The sequence below is a fragment of the Thunnus maccoyii genome, chromosome 2, assembly GCF_910596095.1.
Source record: "Thunnus maccoyii chromosome 2, fThuMac1.1, whole genome shotgun sequence".
NCBI classification, from domain to species: Eukaryota; Metazoa; Chordata; class Actinopteri; order Scombriformes; family Scombridae; genus Thunnus; species Thunnus maccoyii.
The window spans coordinates 365,075-386,989 of record NC_056534.1 but is presented as its reverse complement, the minus strand read 5'-3'; the positions used below and the strand labels follow the sequence as shown (position 1 = coordinate 386,989).

Below are 21,915 nucleotides of genomic sequence, written 5' to 3'. Positions count from 1 at the left end.
TCTTACTTATTTATTTATTTACCATTTATCAAACTGGTGTTTATTTAAGTGTAGTTATCTCTCCTGTCCGTTAATTAATCTGCAAGTTACCTTCTCCTAACATGTTAGTTACACTGCAGCAGGTCAGCTAACTGGCCTGTTAGCATCAGAAGCTCCTAGTTAGCGTGTTAGCAGTGACAAAGCTCTTTTGTCCTGCTGTTAGCTAACCCGGTCAGCTGACAGCCTCAGTGTTATTAAAATCTTTGTGTTTCTGTCACAATCTACTTACTGCTGCTTGGGGGGGGTGAGAGGGTGGGTGACCAGGTCTGACTGGGTTTGGTTTGAACTGGACTTTGTGTCCCTGCATGTCTGTAAAATATCACATCATGTTGCTTCTTCCTTTCTCTGCTTTATCTCTAGTGAAGACTAAATGTACAAAATATAAATACTTCACATCTTCTCTGCTCGATTTCTGTTTGCTCAACATGACAAAGTCTTGTTTCCGCAGTTTGTTTTTGTCTCGTTAACAATGACTTCAGTATGCAGCTCGACCCCATTAATCAGCTCCACATGACTTGTGATCTGTGTAACCGGATTATTTGCTGGATTATCTGCTGTGGAGGAAAAGTATGGAAGCTCGTTTACAGCAGGAAAAACAATAGATGAGAAGTTAGCAATGACAAACAGCTGACTTGGTTGTGTTGATATGTAAAAGTATTGATTGTTTATGTTGTAGCACTCTTTATCTAAAAAAGTCAAATCTAATCTGAAAACTGTGTCAGGTGTCATATTGGGGGGGTTCAGTGTGAACGGTGTCTCTGTGTCAGGGGTCATATTGGGGGGGTTCAGTGTGAACGGTGTCTCTGTGTCAGGGGTCATATTGGGGGGGTTCAGTGTGAACAGTGTCTCAACCGCTGTGTCTGTCTCCAGCCGTACAGCTCGTCCACTGGAAACAACCAAAGAAGTCAGCAGCGGCATTCAGCCTGTCACTGCTGGTTCTGGTCTCCGTGGCAACGCTGTCCGTCATCAGTGTGGTGTCCTACCTGCTGCTGGCCTGCCTCTGTATCACCATCACCTTCAGGTGGGGGGGGGGCATCTCAGTGTGAAGTTAAAACCAGGAAACAGGAAATGTTGTCATCCTAACAGTCGTCTGCTTCCTATCTGTAGGGTTTATAAATCTGTGATCCAGGCTGTCCAGAAGTCAGACGAAGGCCATCCATTCAAGTAAGACACACACAGAGGTATAGAATAGAACCTGACTTATAGAGTAGAACCTGAGGTATATAGTAGAACCTGACTTATAGAGTAGAACCTGACTTATAGAGTAGAACCTGAGGTACAGAGTAGAACCAGAGTTATAGAGTAGAACCTGACTTATAGAGTAGAACCTGACTTATAGAGTAGAACCTGAGGTATAGAGTAGAACCTGACTTATAGAGTAGAACCTGACTTATAGAGTAGAACCTGAGGTATATAGTAGAACCTGACTTATAGAGTAGAACCTGACTTATAGAGTAGAACCTGAGGTATATAGTAGAACCTGACTTATAGAGTAGAACCTGACTTATAGAGTAGAACCTGAGGTACAGAGTAGAACCAGAGTTATAGAGTAGAACCTGAGGCATACAGTGGAACCAGAGTTATAGAGTAGAACCTGAGGTATATAGTGGAACCAGAGTTATAGAGTAGAACCTGACTTATAAAGTAGAACCTGAGGTATAGAGTAGAACCAGAGTTATAGAGTAGAACCTGAGGTATATAGTGGAACCAGAGTTATAGAGTAGAACCAGAGTTATAGAGTAGAACCTGAGGTATATAGTAGAACCTGACTTATAGAGTAGAACCTGACTTATAGAGTAGAACCTGAGGTACAGAGTAGAACCAGAGTTATAGAGTAGAACCTGAGGCATACAGTGGAACCAGAGTTATAGAGTAGAACCTGAGGTATATAGTGGAACCAGAGTTATAGAGTAGAACCTGACTTATAAAGTAGAACCTGAGGTATAGAGTAGAACCAGAGTTATAGAGTAGAACCTGAGGTATATAGTGGAACCAGAGTTATAGAGTAGAACCAGAGTTATAGAGTAGAACCTGAGGTATATAGTAGAACCTGACTTATAGAGTAGAACCTGAGGTACATAGTAGAACCTGGCTTATAGAGCAGAACCTGAGGTATAGAGTAGAACCAGAGTTATAGAGTAGAACCTGACTTATAGAGTAGAACCTGAGGTGTAGAGTAGAACCTGACTTATAGAGTAGAACCTGAGGTATAGAATAGAACCTGACTTATAGAGTAGAACCTGAGGTATAGAGTAGAACCTGACTTATAGAGTAGAACCTGAGGTATAGAATAGAACCTGACTTATAGAGTAGAACCTGACTTATAGAGTAGAACCTGAGGTATATAGTAGAACCTGAGGTATAGAGTAGAACCCGAGGTATATAGTAGAACCTGACTTATAGAGTAGAACCTGACTTATAGAGTAGAACCTGAGGTATATAGTAGAACCTGACTTATAGAGTAGAACCTGACTTATAGAGTAGAACCTGAGGTACAGAGTAGAACCAGAGTTATAGAGTAGAACCAGAGTTATAGAGTAGAACCTGACTTATAAAGTAGAACCTGAGGTATAGAGTAGAACCAGAGTTATAGAGTAGAACCTGAGGTATATAGTGGAACCAGAGTTATAGAGTAGAACCTGACTTATAGAGTAGAACCTGAGGTATAGAGTAGAACCTGACTTATAGAGTAGAACCTGAGGTATAGAGTAGAACCTGACTTATAGAGTAGAACCTGAGGTACATAGTAGAACCTGGCTTATAGAGTAGAACCTGAGGTATAGAGTAGAACCTGACTTATAGAGTAGAACCTGAGGTACATAGTAGAACCTGGCTTATAGAGTAGAACCTGAGGTATAGAGTAGAACCTGACTTATAGAGTAGAACCTGAGGTACATAGTAGAACCTGGCTTATAGAGTAGAACCTGAGGTATAGAGTAGAACCTGACTTATAGAGTAGAACCAGAGTTATAGAGTAGAACCTGAGGTATAGAGTAGAACCAGAGTTATAGAGTAGAATCAGAGTTATAGAGTAGAACCTGACTTATAGAGTAGAACCTGAGGTATAGAGTAGAACCTGACTTATAAAGTAGAACCTGAGGTATAGAGTAGAACCAGAGTTATAGAGTAGAACCAGAGTTATAGAGTAGAACCTGACTTATAGAGTAGAACTTGAGGTATATAGTGGAACCAGAGTTATGGAGTAGAACCTGACTTATAGAGTAGAACCTGAGGTATATAGTGGAACCTGACTTATAGAGTAGAACCTGAGGTACAGAGTAGAACCAGAGTTATAGAGTAGAACCTGAGGTATAGAGTAGAACCACAGTTATAGAGTAGAACCTGACTTATAGAGTAGAACCTGAGGTATAGAGTAGAACCTGACTTATAGAGTAGAACCTGAGGTATATAGTAGAACCTGAGGTATAGAGTAGAACCTGAGGTATAGAGTAGAACCTGAGGTATAGAGTAGAACCAGAGTTATAGAGTAGAACCTGACTTATAAAGTAGAACCTGAGGTATAGAGTAGAACCTGAGGTACATAGTAGAACCTGGCTTATAGAGTAGAACCTGAGGTATAGAGTAGAACCTGACTTATAGAGTAGAACCTGAGGTACATAGTAGAACCTGGCTTATAGAGTAGAACCTGAGGTATAGAGTAGAACCTGACTTATAGAGTAGAACCAGAGTTATAGAGTAGAACCTGAGGTATAGAGTAGAACCAGAGTTATAGAGTAGAACCAGAGTTATAGAGTAGAACCAGAGTTATAGAGTAGAATCAGAGTTATAGAGTAGAACCTGAGGTATAGAGTAGAACCTGACTTATAAAGTAGAACCTGAGGTATAGAGTAGAACCAGAGTTATAGAGTAGAACCTGACTTATAGAGTAGAACCTGAGGTATATAGTGGAACCAGAGTTATAGAGTAGAACCTGAGGTATATAGTGGAACCTGACTTATAGAGTAGAACCTGAGGTACAGAGTAGAACCAGAGTTATAGAGTAGAACCTGAGGTATAGAGTAGAACCTGACTTATAGAGTAGAACCTGAGGTATATAGTAGAACCTGAGGTATAGAGTAGAATCTGAGGTATAGAGTAGAACCAGAGTTATAGAGTAGAACCTGACTTATAAAGTAGAACCTGAGGTATAGAGTAGAACCAGAGTTATAGAGTAGAACCTGAGGTATATAGTAGAACCTGACTTATAGAGTAGAACCAGAGTTATAGAGTAGAACCTGAGGTATATAGTAGAACCTGACTTATAGAGTAGAACCTGAGGTACATAGTAGAACCTGGCTTATAGAGTAGAACCTGAGGTATAGAGTAGAACCAGAGTTATAGAGTAGAACCAGAGTTATAGAGTAGAACCTGAGGTATAGAGTAGAACCAGAGTTATAGGGTAGAACCAGAGTTATAGAGTAGAATCAGAGTTATAGAGTAGAACCTGAGGTATAGAGTAGAACCAGAGTTATAGAGTAGAACCTGACTTATAAAGTAGAACCTGAGGTATAGAGTAGAACCACAGTTATAGAGTAGAACCAGAGTTATAGAGTAGAACCTGACTTATAGAGTAGAACCTGAGGTATATAGTGGAACCAGAGTTATAGAGTAGAACCAGAGTTATAGAGTAGAACCTGAGGTATATAGTGGAACCAGAGTTATAGAGTAGAACCTGACTTATAGAGTAGAACCTGAGGTATATAGTGGAACCAGAGTTATAGAGTAGAACCTGAGGTACAGAGTAGAACCAGAGTTATAGAGTAGAACCTGAGGTATAGAGTAGAACCACAGTTATAGAGTAGAACCTGGCTTATAGAGTAGAACCTGAGGTATGGAGTAGAACCAGAGTTATAGAGTAGAACTTGAGGTATAGAGTAGAACCAGAGTTAAAGAGTAGAACCTGAGGTATCGAATAGAACCAGAGTTATAGAGTAGAACCTGACTTATAGAGTACAACCTGAGTTATAGAGCTATACAGAGCTAACTGGTTAGTCATAGAGCTAACTGGTTAATCATAGAGCTAACTGGTCAGTCATAGAGCTAACTGGTCAGTCATAGAGCTAACTGGTTAATCATAGAGCTAACTGGTCAGTCATAGAGCTAACTGGTTAATCATAGAGCTAACTGGTCAGTCATAGAGCTAACTGGTTAGTCATAGAGCTAACTGGTCAGTCATAGAGCTAACTGGTTAGTCATAGAGCTAACTGGTCAGTAATAGAGCTGACTTGTTAGTCATAGAGCTAACTGGTTAGTCATAGAGCTAACTGGTTAGTCATAGAGCTAACTGGTTAGCCATAGAGCTAACTGGTCAGTCATTGAGCTAACTGGTTAGTCATAGAGCTAACTGGTTAGTCATTGAGCTAACTGGTTAGTCATTGAGCTAACTGGTTAGTAATAGAGCTAACTGGTTTGTCATTGAGCTAACTGGTTAGTCATTGAGCTAACTGGTTAGTCATATAGCTAACTGGTTAGTCATTGAGCTAACTGGTTAGTCATAGAGCTAACTGGTCAGTCATAGAGCTAACTGGTCAGTCATAGAGCTAACTGGTTAGTCATTGAGCTAACTGGTTTGTCATAGAGCTAACTAGTCAGTCATTGAGCTAACTGGTTAGTAATAGAGCTAACTGGTCAGTCATAGAGCTAACTGGTTAATCATAGAGCTAACTGGTCAGTCATAGAGCTAACTGGTCAGTCATAGAGCTAACTGGTTAATCATAGAGCTAACTGGTCAGTCATAGAGCTAACTGGTTAGTCATAGAGCTAACTGGTCAGTCATAGAGCTAACTGGTTAGTCATAGAGCTAACTGGTCAGTCATAGAGCTAACTGGTCAGTAATAGAGCTGACTTGTTAGTCATAAAGCTAACTGGTTAGTCATAGAGCTAACTGGTTAGTAATAGAGCTAACTGGTCAGTCATAGAGCTAACTGGTTAGCCATAGAGCTAACTGGTCAGTCATTGAGCTAACTGGTTAGTCATAGAGCTAACTGGTTAGTCATTGAGCTAACTGGTTAGTCATAGAGCTAACTGGTGAGTCATTGAGCTAACTGGTTAGTCATATAGCTAACTGGTCAGTCATTGAGCTAACTGGTTAATCATAGAGCTAACTGGTCAGTCATAGAGCTAACTGGTTAGTCATAGAGCTAACTGGTCAGTCATAGAGCTGACTTGTTAGTCATAGAGCTAACTGGTTAGTCATAGAGCTAACTGGTTAGTCATAGAGCTAACTGGTGAGTCATTGAGCTAACTGGTTAGTCATATAGCTAACTGGTCAGTCATTGAGCTAACTGGTTAATCATAGAGCTAACTGGTCAGTCATAGAGCTAACTGGTTAGTCATAGAGCTAACTGGTCAGTCATAGAGCTGACTTGTTAGTCATAGAGCTAACTGGTCAGTCATAGAGCTAACTGGTTAGTCATAGAGCTAACTGGTCAGTCATAGAGCTGACTTGTTAGTCATAGAGCTAACTGGTCAGTCATAGAGCTAACTGGTTAGTCATAGAGCTAACTGGTCAGTAATAGAGCTGACTTGTTAGTCATATAGCTAACTGGTTAGTCATTGAGCTAACTGGTTAGTCATAGAGCTAACTGGTCAGTCATAGAGCTAACTGGTTAGTCATATAGCTAACTGGTTAGTCATTGAGCTAACTGGTTAGTCATATAGCTAACTGGTCAGTCATAGAGCTAACTGGTTAGTCATTGAGCTAACTGGTTAGTCATATAGCTAACTGGTTAGTCATTGAGCTAACTGGTTAGTCATAGAGCTAACTGGTCAGTCATAGAGCTAACTGGTCAGTCATAGAGCTAACTGGTTAGTCATTGAGCTAACTGGTTAGTCATATAGCTAACTGGTTAGTCATTGAGCTAACTGGTTAGTCATTGAGCTAACTGGTTTGTCATAGAGCTAACTGGTTAGTCATAGAGCTAACTGGTCAGTCATAGAGCTAACTGGTTAGTCATTGAGCTAACTGGTTAGTCATAGAGCTAACTGGTCAGTCATAGAGCTAACTGGTCAGTCATAGAGCTAACTGGTTTGTCATAGAGCTAACTGGTTAGTCATAGAGCTAACTGGTCAGTCATAGAGCTAACTGGTTAGTAATAGAGCTAACTGGTCAGTCATAGAGCTAACTGGTTAGTAATAGAGCTAACTGGTTAGTAATAGAGCTAACTAGTTAGTAGTAGAGCTAACTGGTCAGTCATAGAGCTAACTGGTCAGTCATTTAGCTAACTGGTCAGTCATAGAGCTAACTGGTCAGTCATAGAGCTAACTGGTCAGTCATTTAGCTAACTGGTTAGTCATAGAGCTAACTGGTTAGTCATAGAGCTAACTGGTTAGTCATAGAGCTCAGTATGACTCATCCAGCCAGCGACACCAGATTAAACTCTGTATACTGGTTTATCTGGCGCCGAGAGGCTTCATCAGCATTGTGTGAACTCTGGTGTCTTGTTTTTTATGAATATGTGTATTATTGACGTTTATGCATTTGTATGTTCTATGGAGGTTTTGCACATGATTGGTCTTCATATTTGCATATATACTTTCTTTTTATTGTTAGCGTGTAAACATATTGGCCTTTTATCTGGCTGTTGCAGTCACAGAATGTGATATTTCTCCTAGGATGGCTTGAATTGTCTGACATATTCTTATTATTATTTGAGTTATTAGTGTTGGTTGTTTGATGATTTATAGCAGCTGGTTGTTCTCAGATGGTTTGTTACACAGAACCGTCTGAGAAGTCGTCCATGGAAAGTGTTTGGAAAAGGGCTGATTGGATGAACTGTCTGTCTGTCACCATCTATCACGTCTTACTTTGCGAGGCAGCTGGATTCGTGACACTGATTAGTTCGGATACAAGCTTCTAACCTGAAGCCTGAGAAGATTCTCACGTAATTGATTTGATTGGAGGATGATGATTCTGATCTGGGGCTGACTGTCTGTCCTCCTGTCAGGTCTCTGCTGGACCGGGACATCTCTCTGTCCCCGGAGACGGTCCGGATGCTGGCGGATCAGTCTCTGGTTCATGTGAACTGGTTGAGCAGTCAGACCAGGAGGCTGCTGCTGGTGGAGGACCTGGTGGACTCTCTGAAGGTCAGATGCGTGCCGCTCTTCGTCTCATGTCATCATAAAGTCGACACAAGCAATCTGAGCCACTCTGAAGGCTGCTGTTTGTTTGTTTGTTTGTTTGTTTGTTTCAGCTGGCTGCTGTCATGTGGGTGATGACATATGTTGGAGCTGTCTTTAATGGCATCACCATCCTCATCCTCGGTAAGTCTGCTTCTTACTGACTGATTGATTAAACTGATTGATCTGCAGTAAACGGTAAACTATCGCTGCCTTTCTCTCTGCAGCCGACATCATCTTCTTCACAACACCACTCATCTACCAGAAGAGAAAGGTATGTTTACCTTCATCAGGTGGACAAAATATCAGAAACACCTGCATCATCAGCAACATACAAACAGCAGAAACGTCACAAAGCTTCAATCAGAGCGGACTGGGGGGAGTTCCATCAAGCTGGCTAATGGGATATTCTGGCTTATTTCGATAAGCCTCATTAATTTAAGTGAGAGTTCGTTCCATCACTGTGGCTTATATGAGTCCCACCTCAGTAACCTCAGTTTCCTGTGAGATGAGAAAGCACAAAAAAAAAACTCCGGGGAAGAAGCAAAGTTAGTGACATGCATTGATGTTACATGAATGCATACAGATGGAGAGGAGGAAGAGGAGGAGAGAGGAGCTCAGTGCATCATGGGAAGTCCCCCAGCAGTCTAGGCCTATAGCAGCATAACTAAGGGCTGATCCAAGGCGAGCCTGGTCGGCCCTAACTATAAGCTTTATCAAAAAGGAAAGTTTTAAGCCTACTCTTAAACATAGAGAGGGTGTCTGCACCCCGGACTGAATCCGGTAGATGGTTCCATAGAAGAGGAGCCTGATAGCTGAAGGCTCTGCCTCCCATTCTACTTTTAAAGACTGTAGGGACCACCAGTAAGCCTGCATACTGGGAGCGCAGTGTTCTAGTGGGATAATACGGTACTATGACCTCTTCAAGATATGATGGTGTCTGACCATTAAGGGCTTTGTAAGTTAGGAGAAGGATTTTAAATTCTATTCTAGATTTTACAGGAAGCCAATGTAGCGAAGCTAAAATGGGAGAAATGTGGTCTCTTTTTCTAGTTTTAGTCAATACACGTGCAGCTGCATTCTGGACCAGCTGGAGAGTCTTTAGAGACTTGTTAGAGCAGCCTGATAATAAGGAATTGCAATAATCCAGCCTAGAAGTAACAAATGCGTGAACTAGTTTTTCTGCATCTTTTAGGGACAGGATGTGATTTTTGTGATATTACGTAAGTGAAAAAAGGCAGTCCTTGAGATTTGATTTATGTGGGAGTTAAAGGACATATCCTGATCAAAGATAACTCCCAGATTCCTTACGGTGGTGCTGGAGGCCAGGGTAATGCCATCCAGAGTAGCTATATCATTAGATAATGTGTTTCTAAGGTGTTTAGGGCCAAACACAATAACTTCAGTTTATTCTGAGTTTAGTAGTAGAAAATTGCAGGTCATCCAGGTCTTTATGTCGTTAAGGCATGCTTGGAGTTTGTTTAACTGATTGGGTTCATCAGGCTTCATTGATAAATATAATTGGGTGTCATCTGCATAACAATGAAAATTTATGGAGTGTTTCCTAATAATATTACCTAAAGGAAGCATATACAAGGTGAATAGAATTGGTCCAAGTACAGAACCTTGTGGAACTCCGTGTCTAACTTTTGCCTTCATGGAGGATTCATCATTAACATGTACAAACTGAAATCGGTCTGATAAATAGGACTTAAACCAGGTTAATGCAGTTCCTTTAATGCCAATTAAATGTTCCAGTCTCTGCAAAAGGATTTGATGGTCAATTGTGTCAAATGCAGCACTAAGATCTAACAAGACAAGTATAGAGACAAATCGTCTGACTGTGTGTGTGTGTGTGTGTGTGTGTGTGTGTTCAGACACAGATTGATCGGCACATGGAGATGATTCGGTCCAGATTGGAGGAAACGCTGCAGAAGTGAGTTCATGTCAGAAGCTGAAAAACTGAACTTTGTTCATATAACTGAGTTCATATCTGAGATCAGGGAACACGTGACATCACAGTGACATCAGTGACATCACAGTAACACCACAGTGACATCACGGTGACATCACAGCACCATCACAGTGACATCACAGTGACATCACAGTGACACAGTGACATCACAGTCATCCCATTCATCCAGATGATGTAAAACACTTTATTTGTTATTTATTGCCAGTAATTAAACAGGACACGTGTGTCAGTACAGACTGATTGCAGGTGTGTTCAGGAGTGTTCAGGTGAGTTCAGGTGTGTTCAGGTGTGTTCAGGTGTATTCAGGTGAGTTCAGGCGTGTTCAGGAGTGTTCAGGTGAGTTCAGGTGAGTTCAGGTGAGTTCAGGTGTGTTCAGGTGTGTTCAGGAGTGTTCAGGTGAGTTCAGGTGAGTTCAGGTGTGTTCAGGTGTGTTCAGGTGTGTTCAGGTGAGTTCAGGCGTGTTCAGGAGTGTTCAGGTGAGTTCAGGTGAGTTCAGGTGTGTTCAGGTGTGTTCGGGAGTGTTCAGGTGAGTTCAGGTGTGTTCAGGTGTGTTCAGGAGTGTTCAGGTGTGTTCAGGTGTGTTCAGGTGAGTTCAGGTGAGTTCAGGTGTGTTCAGATTTCTTTTCAGTGATGTCACTGTGATGTCATCCTGTCACATGTGCACCTGGTGAACACAGTTCTCTTCACCAGAGTTGGAATAATGATAATAATTGTTAAATTGCATATTTCTGTGCTTCACACAACAATAAGACAGATGCAGAAATATGAACATTACAAACACAAAAGAAATGATAGAAATAATTAGTGATATTAAAATAGAAATAAATATATGAGAGATGTTAATGTTTATGTTTTATTCTGTGCTAACAACAGGAATATTAAGATATATTATTGATATTAAAAGCAAAAAAAATCTGTATTTTTACAGATTTTTCCTGTGTTTCAAAAATATCTGAAAATGTCACTAACGATAATAATAATAATTGTAAAATAACATGAAAAATGTGTAACTCGCATTACACTTAATATGATCTTAATATTTATTTTAAGATTATTATTTTTTGGCATTGTTGCCTTTATTGAACAGTGAGATGATGCAACATGCAGCAAAGGCTGCTGGGACGCTGCAGTCACATGATCAGTAACTGTTAAATATATTTATTACTATATAATTGTTAAATTATTGTTACTGATGCAATTATAAACCTGATTACCTCTTATACAACAATATTTTGACCTTTTTAAAAAGGTGAATCAAATGTTTTTTCGGTAGTTTATAATTTTATTACCTTAAATATAGATTTATATAGAAAGTTTACATAAAATCATGCAATTAAACTCAGTTTATAACAGTACATTTCTGTTGTTTTAAGCCTGATTATTTGTATTTGTCAGCACATTTTTATAGCAGATTTAATAGTTTTTGGAGGTGGATATACACTTATTAATCAATAAAAAGCAAAGAAATACAACAATATTACATGTAAAATTAAAGATATAAACTGTATTTTAATGACAGAAATTACTGTATTTTTATGAGATGATTATTTTCCGTTATTACTGTTTGTTTTTTTTACAATTTTCTTTTTTACAGTGATTGTAAAATGTGTAATACAGTGTAAAATATAACATTGAACAAACAGGGTCACACGTTTTTATCGACTTTACTTGAAGAGTTTATCGACTTTTATGTAAACAGTGTAAACAAGTTCCTCTTTAATATCTAAATAATATATAATAATATGTGTGTGTGTGTGTGCGTGTGCGTGTGTGTGTGCGCGTGTGCGTGTGTGCGTGCGTGTGTGCGTGTGTGTGTGTGTGTGCGCGTGTGCGTGTGTGTGTGTGTGTGTGCGTCTGTGTGTGCGCGTGTGCGTGTGTGCGTGCGTGTGTGTGTGTGTGTGTGTGTGCGTGTGTGCGTGTGTGCGTCTGTGTGTGTGTGTGTGTGTGTGTGTGTGTGTGTGTGTTCGTGCGTGTGCGTGCGTGTGTGTGTGTGTGTGTGTGTGTGTGTGTTCGTGCGTGTGCGTGTGCGTGTGCGTGCGTGTGTGTGTGTGTGTATGTGCAGGCTGCAGGACAGGTTACCAGGAGCTGTGAAAAGAGCAAAAGCTGAGTAACCTTCAGACACGCTGTGGCTCCTCCCCCTCTCCTCTGATTGGCCCGTTAGTCAGTGACTCACCTGTCAATCACCTGAGTCTCAGTTTGTTGTCAAAGTGTTGTAATAAAATCTGACTGATAACAAAACAACACAGCAGCGGTCTGATCATTTCACTTTTCTCTAAAGACTCTCTCCTTCTCTCCACACTGAACCACAATTCCCATCAGCCCCTTCACTTCCTGTCGTCAGCACAAACTGTAAACTTTTAGCTCAGAAGTCAAAGTTACATCAGTGGAAAACACACAGACGCAGGTGAGAGGAAAGATCTGTTGCCAACAACCCCTCAGATTTATCTGCTGACCCTTTGGAGGGGCCCCACCCCTAGGTTGGGAACCACTGGACTAAACTAGCTAACTGTATATAAAGTAGTGTAAACTAGCTCCACCTCCAGCAGCTACAACAGTAACATGCTGCTCTAACACTGATGCTTCACTATTAATAATCTAATGATGTCATATATAATAATATATCAGTCAGAGGGACCAAACCACTACTTTTACTGCAATACTTTAACTACATCAAGCTCATAATACTTATGTACTTTTACTGCAATACTTTAACTACATCAAGCTCATAATACTTATGTACTTTTACTGCAATACTTAAACTAACTTCCGCTTGTAAACAGTAACAGTGAGTAGAAGGTGGATCAGCAGGTTGATCTTTAATAACAAACAGCTGGAGGATTCAGAGCCGCTGCTTCTTTTACTGCAATACTTTAACTACATCAAGCTCATAATACTTATGTACTTTTACTGCAATACTTTAACTACATCAAGCTCATAATACTTATGTACTTTTACTGCAATACTTTAACTACATCAAGCTCATAATACTTATGTACTTTTACTGCAATACTTAAACTAACTTCCGCTTGTAAACAGTAACAGTGAGTAGAAGGTGGATCAGCAGGTTGATCTTTAATAACAAACAGCTGGAGGATTCAGAGCCGCTGCTTCTTTTACTGCAATACTTTAACTACATCAAGCTCATAATACTTATGTACTTTTACTGCAATACTTTAACTACATCAAGCTCATAATACTTATGTACTTTTACTGCAATACTTTAACTACATCAAACTCATAATACTTATGTACTTTTACTGCAATACTTTAACTAAATCAAGCTCATAATACTTATGTACTTTTACTGCAATACTTTAACTAAATCAAGCTCATAATACTGATGTACTTTTACTGCAGTACTTTAACTACATCAAGCTCATAATACTTATGTACTTTTACTGCAATACTTTAACTACATCAAGCTCATAATACTTATGTACTTTTACTGCAATACTTTAACTACATCAAGCTCATAATACTTATGTACTTTTACTGCAATACTTTAACTACATCAAGCTCATAATACTTACGTACTTTTACTGCAATACTTTAACTACATCAAGCTCATAATACTTGTGTACTTTTACTGCAATACTTTAACTACATCAAGCTCATAATACTTATGTACTTTTACTGCAATACTTTAACTACATCAAGCTCATAATACTTATGTACTTTTACTGCAATACTTTAACTGAGGCTTGTTTTGATCCAAACACTCTCCAACAGGAAGGACAACAAACAAACATGGTGTAAAGTTTAAAAGCCTTTAATGACATCGCACATATTTGACAGAGAGAGAGCTTTAAAGTCTACAGGTGCAGTTTCATACATGAGAAAAGCCTTTATGGTCTAACTTCTGTTTAAATATTTGGCCTTAAACGGCCTGCAAAGGATTTTCTTCTTCTTCATTCCTATAGATGTAGTTCTAATTGTGCAGTAAGATGGCGTTAACTTCCATACATGTTCAGTACAATAGATATACAGTGACGGAGAGCAACACGAGTATCAAAGAGCAGAAAATCAAAGTGACTTTCCTGCAGAATTCTGCAGAAATTGCGATACAAGCGATGTTCTATTTGCTCTTTTTGTGGTAAAATTGCAAGCAAAGAAAAATAACGTTTGAACTGCTAGCAGTGAAGAGTCATATGTAATGACTTCATGGATAAAAAGCATCCTGCATATTTCAGCTCTAATGTTTAATGTATTTTCTGAACATGAGAACCATGAAGACTCAAAGTTCTATAAAACAGAAAAATTGTACTCGAGTTTATAAGATTCTTCTTTTTAAAAAAGAGACATAATATATAGCACGTATTCAGTAGACAGACAGCGCCCACAACCCTCCGCAGCAGAGCAGATGACTGATGTTCAGATACCTGTGATTGTACCTGAGCACGTGCACACACAGTCCAGCAACACGTCCTCGTGCCTCTGGTCCTCCAGTTTATCCACCGCAGCAGTTCGCCAGCAGAGGGCAGCGGAGGAGACCACAAGAAGCCATTTTGTTTTGTTTTTTTATTCCCATCCCTCTCTGATGTGAGTTGTTTCCGTCCTTACGGGATTTCTAGGTTTGTAGTTTCCTTTAGATGTTGATCTTTCTATCATCACTGTGTTTTAAGATTTAAGGTTTAGAAATCTGATATATTAATCTGGATCACAGTGTTACTGAGATCTGATTTGCTGCTACTTAAATCTCCTAAAATTACAGTTTGTAAATTGATGGTTTATATATTCTTTATTATCTGCCTATTTATTTATGAGTTGATATATTTATAAGCCTTTATTGAATAAACTTTCACCTCAACATGAGCACCAAATAAAATCAGTCAATAATTCCATTAAAATAAATCAATATATAAACATAATCAGCCACAGACCTTCATTCAGCTGCTTTACTTTAGTTTTCCCTCCTTTATATCAACTTAAAACAACTTACAGTTTTATTCACAGCGTTCAGGTTTATAATCTTAGTTTGTGTTAACAGCTACTGAAGTTCCAGTGGAGCACAGTGTGTTTGAAGCAGGTTTTATTTCAATCTTTATTTTATTTATTTATATAGCGCCATATCACAACAGAAGTCATCTCAAGGCACTTTTCACATAGAGCAGGTCAAGACCGTACTCTTTAATTTACAGAGACCCAACAATTCCCCCACGAGCAGCACTTGGCGACAGCGGTAAGGAAAAACTCCCCTTTAACGGGTAGAAACCTCAAGCAGACCCCGGCTCTTGGTGGGCGGCCATCTGCTTTGACCGGTTGGGTTGAGAGAGAGAAAGAGAGAGGGAAAGGGGGAGGGGGGACAGAAGAAAAACAATGACAACAACAAACAACAACAAGCACAAGCAGCAACAGCCAGGGAAGGATGCCATCAGGACTGTGAAGGACCGCGAAGGTTCGGCCCGGGAGTCAGGTTTTTCTGTGAGATGAGAAAGCACAAAAAACTCCGGGGAAGAAGCAAAGTTAGTGACATGCATTGATGTTACATGAATGCATACAGATGGAGAGGAGGAGGAGGAGAGAGGAGCTCAGTGCATCATGGGAAGTCCCCCAGCAGTCTAGGCCTATAGCAGCATAACTAAGGGCTGATCCAAGGCGAGCCTGGTCGGCCCTAACTATAAGCTTTATCAAAAAGGAAAGTTTGAAGCCTACTCTTAAACATAGAGAGGGTGTCTGCACCCCACGTTGATGCTTTAATGTGAAACGTTTCCTTCACAATGATCAATAAAGCTTTAATACTGTACCGATAGGATGAAAATAAACAGTCATCTCAGATCCCAAAAAACACTTTGGCACCAGGAAGCAGAGCTGAGCTACAAAACAGAGTGAAACACACAGTATCTCTTTAAAACTTAACCCCTCCCTCTCCTTCCTGCTCTCAAACACAACAAGCTCCACTCTGTCCTCATATCTCCTGGTTCCCTTCCCTTTATATCTACAGTTTGCAGATGGGTGGAACCAACATGTAGTGCAGTATAAGAGCTGCAGGCTGAATTCACTGCAGAGACACATGTTGTTCAGATCAGAGCTCAAAGTTGTTCAACTTCTCAGGAAGCGAAACTCAGTCGTTGCCACTGAGAGCTGAAATGGAGCAGAAAGGAGTTCAGCTGGACCGAGAAACCTTCTCTTGTTCGATCTGTCTGGATCTACTGAAGGATCCGGTGACTATTCCCTGTGGACACAGCTACTGCATGAGCTGTATTAAAAGCTTCTGGGATAGAGAGGATCAGAGGAAGATCTACAGCTGTCCTCAGTGCAGACAGACCTTCACACCGAGGCCTGTCCTGGTGAAAAACACCATGTTAGCAGCTTTAGTGGAGCAGCTGAAGAAGACTGGACTCCAAGCTGCTCCTGCTGATCACTGCTATGCTGGACCTGAAGATGTGGCCTGTGATGTCTGCACTGGGAGGAAGCTGAAAGCCCTCAAGTCCTGTCTGCAGTGCCTCGTCTCTTACTGTGAGAATCACCTCCAGCCTCACTTTGAATCAACTAAATTTAATAAACACAAGCTGGTCGACCCCTCAGAGAAGCTCCAGGAGAACATCTGCTCTCGTCATGATGAGGTGATGAAGATGTTCTGCCGTACTGATCAGCAGAGTATCTGTTATCTCTGCTCTGTGGATGAACATAAAGGCCACGACACAGTCTCAGCTGCAGCAGAAAGGACTGAGAGGCAGAGAGAGCTCGAGGTGAGTCGACAAAACATCCAGCAGAGAATCCAGGACAGAGAGAAAGATGTGAAGCTGCTTCAGCAGGAGGTGGAGGCCGTCAGTCGCTCTGCTAATAAAGCAGTGGAGGACAGTGAGAAGATCCTCACTGAGCTGATCCGTCTCATCCAGAAAAGAAGCTCTGATGTGAAGCAGCAGATCAGATCCCAGCAGGAAACTGAAGTGAGTCGAGTCAAAGAGCTTCAGGAGAAGCTGGAGCAGGAGATCACTGAGCTGAAGAGAAAAGACGCTGAACTGAAGCAGCTTTCATACACAGAGGATCACAACCAGTTTCTACACAACTACCCCTCACTGTCACAACTCAGTGCATCTACAGACTCATCCAGCATCAATATCCGTCCTCTGAGATACTTTGAGGATGTGACAGCAGCTGTGTCAGAGCTCAGAGATCAACTACAGGACATCCTGAGGGAGAAATGGACAAACATCTCACTGACAGTGACTGACGTGGACGTTTTACTGCCAGAACCAGAACCCAAGACCAGAGCTGGATTCTTAAGATATTCACATGAAATCACTCTGGATCCAAACACAGCAAACACACAGCTGTTATTATCTGATGGGAACAGAAAAGCAGAACGAACGAGTCAACAACAGTCTTATCCTCGTCACCCAGACAGATTCACTGTATGGTATCAGGTCCTGAGTAGAGAGAGTCTGACTGGACGTTGTTACTGGGAGGTGGAGTGGGGAGGGGGAAGAGTTGGTGTAGCAGTCGCATACGAGGATATCAGCAGAGCAGGAGACTCGAATGAATGTCGATTTGGATACAATGACAAATCTTGGATGTTATATTGTGACACTGACAGTTATAAATTTTGGTTCAACAACATCAAAACTCGCGTCTCAGGTCCTGGTTCCTCCAGAGTAGGAGTGTACCTGGATCACAGTGCAGGTATTCTGTCCTTCTACAGCGTCTCTGAAACCATGACTCTCCTCCACAGAGTCCAGACCACATTCACTCAGCCTCTCTATGCTGGACTTTGTCTTTATCCTGGAGAAACAGCTGAGTTCTGTGAACTGAAATAGACAGAAGTCATTTCAGACTTCATGTGTCAGATTCTGTTGTAATTCTTCATGTTTTTGTCTCCATTGTTTCTGAGAGCTCGTTGCTGTGGTGTTTCTGAACTGCACAGAGATCAGCTGTCAATCAAACTGGGATTATCAACACTTTTCTTTTCATTTGTTGTTCTGTTGATGTTTTCAGTTTCTTTAAATGTGACTTTTTGCTGTGTGTTTTTATCCATGGAGGCTATCGCTGCTCATGATGACGTCTTTTACCTTCACTGACGCTTCTTCAGATGAAAATATAAACTTCTCTTTGTTCTAAATGTTAGTTTCATGTTTGTATTGATGTATTTGTGTTCTGTTGTTTCTTAAACAGAGAAAACAGCAGAACTTCCTTCATCATAGATATTTTGTTCTCATCACTTTATAAATTCATAGAGAAATGTCCAATCAAACTGGGATTATCATGATAATAATCATTTATTATGTTCTTGTACATTCTGGGTTAAACTAACTGATTGTGTGGATGAAGTGAATCTGAACATGAAATCATTGAACAAGAGTCATTTAACAGACTTTACTGATTGGATGTGTGAACAATCTGAAGCTTTACATAATCAATAAAGATGTTTTTTCAACAGTGAGCAAAGTATTTTCTTCTGTCTTCATCTCAGGATCTCATTCAAAGCTTCTGGAGAAAATGTGAAACTAAAATGAGAGTTTATTTATTTTACTCTGTTTTCTGTCTGATTGGACTAAATATCGTTGGTCATGATCAGCTCGTCTACCAACAGCAGAACATCTGCAGCACATTTTATTTCCATTTCAACCAATTTCCTTTCATTCATCCATATTTATATATTTATATATTATAAATGTATCAGATTGTTGGTAATTATTAACCAGAGATTTGACGATTTCACACAAATTAAACTTATAATTAAATTCCTGCAGAATAACTCAGCACTGTAAGGATGTTTTAAATAAATGTACAATACAGCAGATGTCGGGCCGATCCATATCTCTGATTGGTTGTTCCGTCATGTGATCAATCAGTACGTCACGTGATAATATTGTTCACACTCAGCCAGAAACTCTTTCACTGTGAAGTTTGAGAGTTTAGTGTCGTTCAGAGTTTGATGAAGACGAGTTTGTAAAGTTTAAATCCAGACTTGATTAAAACTTCTTGTGACTGATTTTGTTGCTGTGTTGAAGAGTTTTAGTCATTTATATTAATCAGCAGCAAAGAAATGCATCTAAAACAGTGGTGATTAGTTTCCTGACAGCTGTGATTGATTTATTGAACCATCACAGGTAACGTTACTCCACCTTTTCTACTGCAGAAGTCATTCAGGAATCATTTGATCAAAACTCTGCACATATGAGACGCTGAGTTCAGTTCAATCGTAATAAACATCAGAAGGAAACAACATGTTGACTCCAGTTTGAAGCCGTGAAGACGCCGTAATAGATGTTTGCTGAAGTTTACAGTGTTACAGTTTTTACTAAAAAACTCATATTTGAACATCAACACTAAATTAAACACATGTGGACTCCATCAAGTCCAGTCATAATATGATTAAACTATAAACTGAACATATAATTATTCACATCTGGTCACAGAAGTCAGAGAAATCACAGCCTGCAGCATCAAATCTCACTTTCACAAGTTCTGTTTACAACCTGAAAGCTGATGTGAATAATATTTGCAGACTGGAAACTCTTCTCTCCCATCTTTCCCATGTGACCTGAATGCAGCGTCAGTGTTACAGGGTGTGACTTCTGTCAACAAACTGACACAGTGTGATATTACAGATATTAAAATCCGTCTTTACTGATGTTGTTTGAAGCTGTTAAAGGCTCAGTGGAGTTTTTACACGTCTTCCTGCAGTGAACATCACAGCAGGTCAACAACTGAAATCTGAAAACTGATGCAGGACACAAGAGGGCGCCTTCATCCTGCTAACCAGGGATGTAGTGGAGGTTAAAGCTCCTCCACTCGGTCTGTCTGCAGTTTTAGTCAAAAACATGTTTTTAAACCAATTAAAACACACCATGATAATAAGAATGCATCCTGTCATTCATCATGGTAAATGGTGTCAAAGTGCTTTAAGTCATTAATTAGTTATTTGTTAGTTAGATTGTGGAAACGTCTTTGGCTTCACCACATAGTGTTAAAAACAACACAGGACAGCTGATGAGGACAAACAGCATCAACAAACAACATGATTTAAAAAAAAAAAACAAACAAACTGTAAAAATGAAATAAAACGGTAGACGGTTCGATGTTTGTCAAATTGGTTTCCAACCTTTTTGTCTTTTGACGTCTTACAAAAAGCAGTGTGTAGTCGGGGTCACATTTCACATGTCTATGAGTTGTTAACAGCTCCACCAAATAGTGATTTTTCCCTCTAAACTTCTCACATGCTTTCATTTCAATAAATGTTCAAATGATCCAATATTTCAGCAAAAATCAAAGATTAGAGAAAAAGTCCAAAAACTGAAAACAGATTTGTGTATCAGAACTTTGTTTTTTCTTCTTTCCTCTCCCATTAATCATCTCACCACCCCTCAGATTTATCTGCTGACCCTTTGGAGGGGCCCGACCCCTAGGTTGGGAACCACTGGACTAAACTAGCTAACTGTATATAAAGTAGTGTAAACTAGCTCCACCTCCAGCAGCTACAACAGTAACATGCTGCTCTAACACTGATGCTTCACTATTAATAATCTAATGATGTCATATATAATAATATATCAGTCAGAGGGACCAAACCACTACTTTTACTGCAATACTTTAACTACATCAAGCTCATAATACTTATGTACTTTTACTGCAATACTTTAACTACATCAAGCTCATAATACTTATGTACTTTTACTATAATACTTTAACTACATCAAGCTCATAATACTTATGTACTTTTACTGCAATACTTTAACTACATCAACCTCATAATACTTATGTACTTTTACTGCAATACTTTAACTACATCAAGCTCATAATACTTATGTACTTTTACTGCAATACTTTAACTACATCAAGCTCATAATACTTATGTACTTTTACTATAATACTTTAACTACATACGGTTCAGTTCTTACTACTGTAGGATTTGATGGTAAATACAGTATTTTAATGGAACCACAGTTCTGCTTCGTGGAATCAAACCAATTGGTGCATCTGGTTTCCCAGTTAGTGACTATGTTTAATTTTTGCTAACATTTAACTGGTGTAATCCCAGCAAGCGCCTGGCAGACAGCAGAGAGCATTTTCAGGTCGTGTCTTCAGCTGGAAGTTTGAATTACTGTGTTTAACCTTTAACATCCTATGATGCAGGTATCAGGCTTCATCTGACAACTGACATCTTCTAGTTTCTGGAAATGTGTTTGTTTAGCGGCTAAAACACAAACACAACTCCATCAGTCCTCGTCTATAATGAGTCATATATGAATAACAATAATCAGGACCATAAACCTTTAACCTGTATAATATTCCAGACCTTCAGGCCCAACCTGATGGGAGCTGGTTTTCAGTTTGTGGTGTCACTGGTGTCACAGAACCTCTCCAGTTATCTCCAGTTGGCTCATTACAGTGTGATGGTACTGGTTACAGCTGGACCAGTGGATGTTAAAGGGTTAAACATCTGTCTGACAGTGCTAACGCTAGTCCGCTCTGATCTAAACCTTCACCTTGTTCATCTTAGTCAACAACTGAAGTTTATTCAGATATGAAGCCAAGTTCATTAAGATGTTTGCTGCTGAGTGGTTATACTGGTTATACTGGTTATACTGGTTATATTGATTATCTTATGTGTCTCTAAGCTGTAGGTTGCTACAGGTTAGTTTTCCTTCTTGTGTAAAATGTTTCTGTTTATTTCTCTTTCTCTCACTCAGCGAGCTGTGAGCTTGTAGCCTGGATCTATGATGGAGAACATTTGAAGGCAATCTGTTTATTAGTGCTTTTATATTTTTAAACAGTAGTTTGTAAAGCAGTTTAGACTCATGACTGAGTTCAACTTCAGGATATTATAATGAACAGATTTA

The 21,915-nt window shown here is 39.8% G+C and overlaps 2 protein-coding genes across 2 annotated transcripts in view; both read left to right on the top strand.

The window, feature by feature from the left end:
- The window catches only part of LOC121881183 (reticulon-3-like), a 15,276-nt gene extending 2,901 nt beyond the window's left edge, over nt 1-12,375 (top strand). The window contains exons 2-8 of the mRNA XM_042388849.1: nt 910-1,060; nt 1,147-1,203; nt 7,986-8,124; nt 8,232-8,301; nt 8,385-8,431; nt 10,035-10,093; nt 12,195-12,375. Of these exons, the coding sequence (XP_042244783.1) occupies nt 910-1,060; nt 1,147-1,203; nt 7,986-8,124; nt 8,232-8,301; nt 8,385-8,431; nt 10,035-10,093; nt 12,195-12,243 (572 nt within the window). The 3' untranslated portion in view covers nt 12,244-12,375. The remainder of the gene's footprint in view (nt 1-909; nt 1,061-1,146; nt 1,204-7,985; nt 8,125-8,231; nt 8,302-8,384; nt 8,432-10,034; nt 10,094-12,194) is intronic.
- Nucleotides 12,376-16,210: 3,835 nt separating this feature from the next.
- On the top strand, nt 16,211-17,959 carry LOC121913662 (tripartite motif-containing protein 16-like). Its single transcript, XM_042436390.1, has one exon. It carries the CDS (start codon nt 16,219-16,221, stop codon nt 17,887-17,889), a length of 1,671 nt encoding a protein of 556 aa, XP_042292324.1. The 5' UTR covers nt 16,211-16,218; the 3' UTR covers nt 17,890-17,959.
- Nucleotides 17,960-21,915: the final 3,956 nt, after the last annotated feature.

Bases quoted from the DNA above. Each gene is read 5' to 3' on its own strand.
- LOC121913662 (XM_042436390.1), top strand. From the start codon at position 16,219: ATGGAGCAGAAAGGAGTTCAGCTGGACCGAGAAACCTTCTCTTGTTCG.